The sequence below is a fragment of the Alosa sapidissima genome, chromosome 4, assembly GCF_018492685.1.
Source record: "Alosa sapidissima isolate fAloSap1 chromosome 4, fAloSap1.pri, whole genome shotgun sequence".
NCBI classification, from domain to species: domain Eukaryota; kingdom Metazoa; phylum Chordata; class Actinopteri; order Clupeiformes; family Clupeidae; genus Alosa; species Alosa sapidissima.
Window position 1 is genome coordinate 39,373,502 of NC_055960.1, and position 2,500 is coordinate 39,376,001.

Genomic DNA, 2,500 nt, shown 5'->3' on the forward strand with positions numbered 1-2,500 from the left:
GAGGCTGCAGCTGCACTCACAGTTCTGACTGGCCAGAGATGGACGCACATGAGCCCTGAGCTCCTGCTACATAGCTCGGCACAGGTGAGCACAGGTGAACTCAGGTGACCTCAGGTGACATCCGGCTACACTGCTTAGCACTGACTGGAGCTGTTTTCTGTTCTCACTTGCACAGGTCAGTCAGACGTTCTTCACTATACAGGTGACCCTTGACCAGAGACGTTCTTCTGCTACACAGGTGAACCCTTTGACCAGATAGGTTCTCCGCTACACAGGTGACCAGAGGTGAACGCCCTGACCAGCAAGAGATCTTCTCCGCTACACAGGTGACCATTGGGGCTACACAGGTGACCCCAGGTGTTCCCAGGTGTTCCCAGTCTGTTCCCTCTTGGTCCAGTGGTCCAGCTGTTGAAGGCGTGGCCTAAGGGATGATTGACAGATGGGGGGAGGGCAGTGGAGGGGGGGGTGTTGATGGAGGGGAGGGGGGGTTGGGATGTGTTGATGGGGAGGTCCTGATGCAGCAGCGTCACCATTCTGGCTGGGGAGGTCACCTGCTGCTATATGAAAGGGGGGGGTAGACCAGGGTAACAGTGTATTTGGGGGGGAGGGGGGAGGGTAGACCAGGGTAACAGTGTATTTGGGGGGGTAGACCAGGGTAACAGTGTATCTGGGGGGGTAGACCAGGATAACAGTGTATCTGGGGGGGAGGGGGGAGGGTAGACCAGGGTAACAGTGTATCTGGGGGGGTAGACCAGGGTAACAGTGTATCTGGGGGGGAGGGGGGTAGACCAGGGTAACAGTGTATCTGGGGGGGTAGACCAGGGTAACAGTGTATCGGGGGGGGGGGCTCTTAGACCAGGGTTCCGGGCGTGGGGGGGTCTGAAGGGGGGGCTGCCAGGGCCCCCTCCTGCAGCTGAGAGGGAAACGGCTCAGGGAACCGGGACAGCTCCACAGCCCTGAAACACACACACACACACACACAGCGTTAAATACACACATACACACACACACACACACACACACACACACACACATACACACACACACACACACACACACACCGTTAAATACACACACACACACATACACACAGCATTAAATACACACACACACACACACACACACACACACCGTTAAATACACACACACACACATACACACACACACACACATACACCGCATTAAATACACACACACACACACACACACACCGTTAAATACACACACACACACACACACACACACACACACACACACACACACACAGCATCAAATACACATACACACACACACACACTATATCACACACAACAGCCAACTGAACTGAAATCCAAACTCCTCCACTGTTACACACAGTCTGTATTTCAGTTGAGTGGTTTTGGATTATGTGGGATTACGCTGGATGCTCAGCTCAGCAAATCCAGGCATTAAAGAGCACAATGGAAATGATCTGTAGCCTCACTGTGTCTGTCTAGACCTTTAACAAGCTGTACTAGTAGCCTGAAAGCAAAGTCTATCCATCAATCAATCAATCAATCAATCAATCATCAATCCAATCTAATCCAATCCAATCAATCAATTCAAATAACTGTCTGTAAATGGTGAAGTTATACAAGGTAATCTGTAGACTGTTATCTTAACTGTGTCTGTAAATGGTGAAGTTATAGGAGGTAAGTTATGGTAAGTTATATGAGTAGCCTTGAAGCAAACCAAATCAAATTAATCAATCAATCAATCAATCAATCAATCAGTGTGTATGTGTGTGTGTGTGCTCTACCTGGCCTGCAGCGGGTAGCCGTGTGTGTGTGTGTGTGTGTGTGTGTGTGTGTGTTCTACCTGGCCTGCAGCGGGTAGCCATGGAAGGAGGCGGACTGGGTCATGTGTGTGTGTGTGTGTGTTCTGTGGGAGCCGATGGTCAGTGGTGGGAAGAGTCCCTCCCCCTGGGTGGGCGGAGCCTGTGTGGGTGTGTGGGCGTGGCTCTTGGTGGGGGCGTAGCCCAGGGCGTTGCGCAGGTACCAGTCGCGGAGGCCCTCGAGCGCGAGCGCTTTGTGGAGGCTCCGCGTGGCGTCCTCGGCCGTGGGGGGGGGGGCGGCGGCCGAGTGGGGGGGGCGGCTCGTACGCCGAGAGCAGGTGGGGCTCAGCCAGGAATGGCCCGCAGGACTTGGTGCGCGTGACCTTTGCCCTGCGGGGGTCGCTGGGGTGCGTGGGGGGGGGGGGGGCGCAGCAGCAGGGGACTGTAGGGGGGCGGGGCGGCCAGCTGCTGCTGGGAGAGGGACAGGCCGTTAAAGTGGGGGGGGCAGCCCTCCGGCCAGTGCGGCGCCGGCCCGGGTCCGGCAGGCATGTGGGCCAGACGTGGCGGCGCCTTCCCCCAGATGTAGTCCAGCAGGATCTCGCTGTAGCCGGCGCCGGACGGCCGACCCCCCACGGAGGCCCGCGTGCGCCCCCCCCCCCCCCGCCTGGCGCTCGGGGCTGCCCCGGTACTGACGCAGCTTGCCGTCCG

At 56.8% G+C, this 2,500-nt stretch overlaps 1 protein-coding gene across 1 annotated transcript in view; it reads right to left on the reverse strand.

Moving 5' to 3' along the window:
• Window positions 1-817: 817 nt before the first annotated feature.
• ccdc120b (coiled-coil domain containing 120b) overlaps window positions 818-2,500 on the reverse strand; it is a 14,093-nt gene continuing 12,410 nt past the window's right edge. Inside the window, 5 exon segments of the mRNA XM_042088582.1 lie at window positions 818-956; window positions 1,837-2,082; window positions 2,084-2,205; window positions 2,207-2,447; window positions 2,449-2,500. The exon segment at window positions 2,449-2,500 is cut by the window's right edge and continues 233 nt beyond it. Of these exon segments, the coding sequence (XP_041944516.1) occupies window positions 851-956; window positions 1,837-2,082; window positions 2,084-2,205; window positions 2,207-2,447; window positions 2,449-2,500 (767 nt within the window). The 3' untranslated portion in view covers window positions 818-850.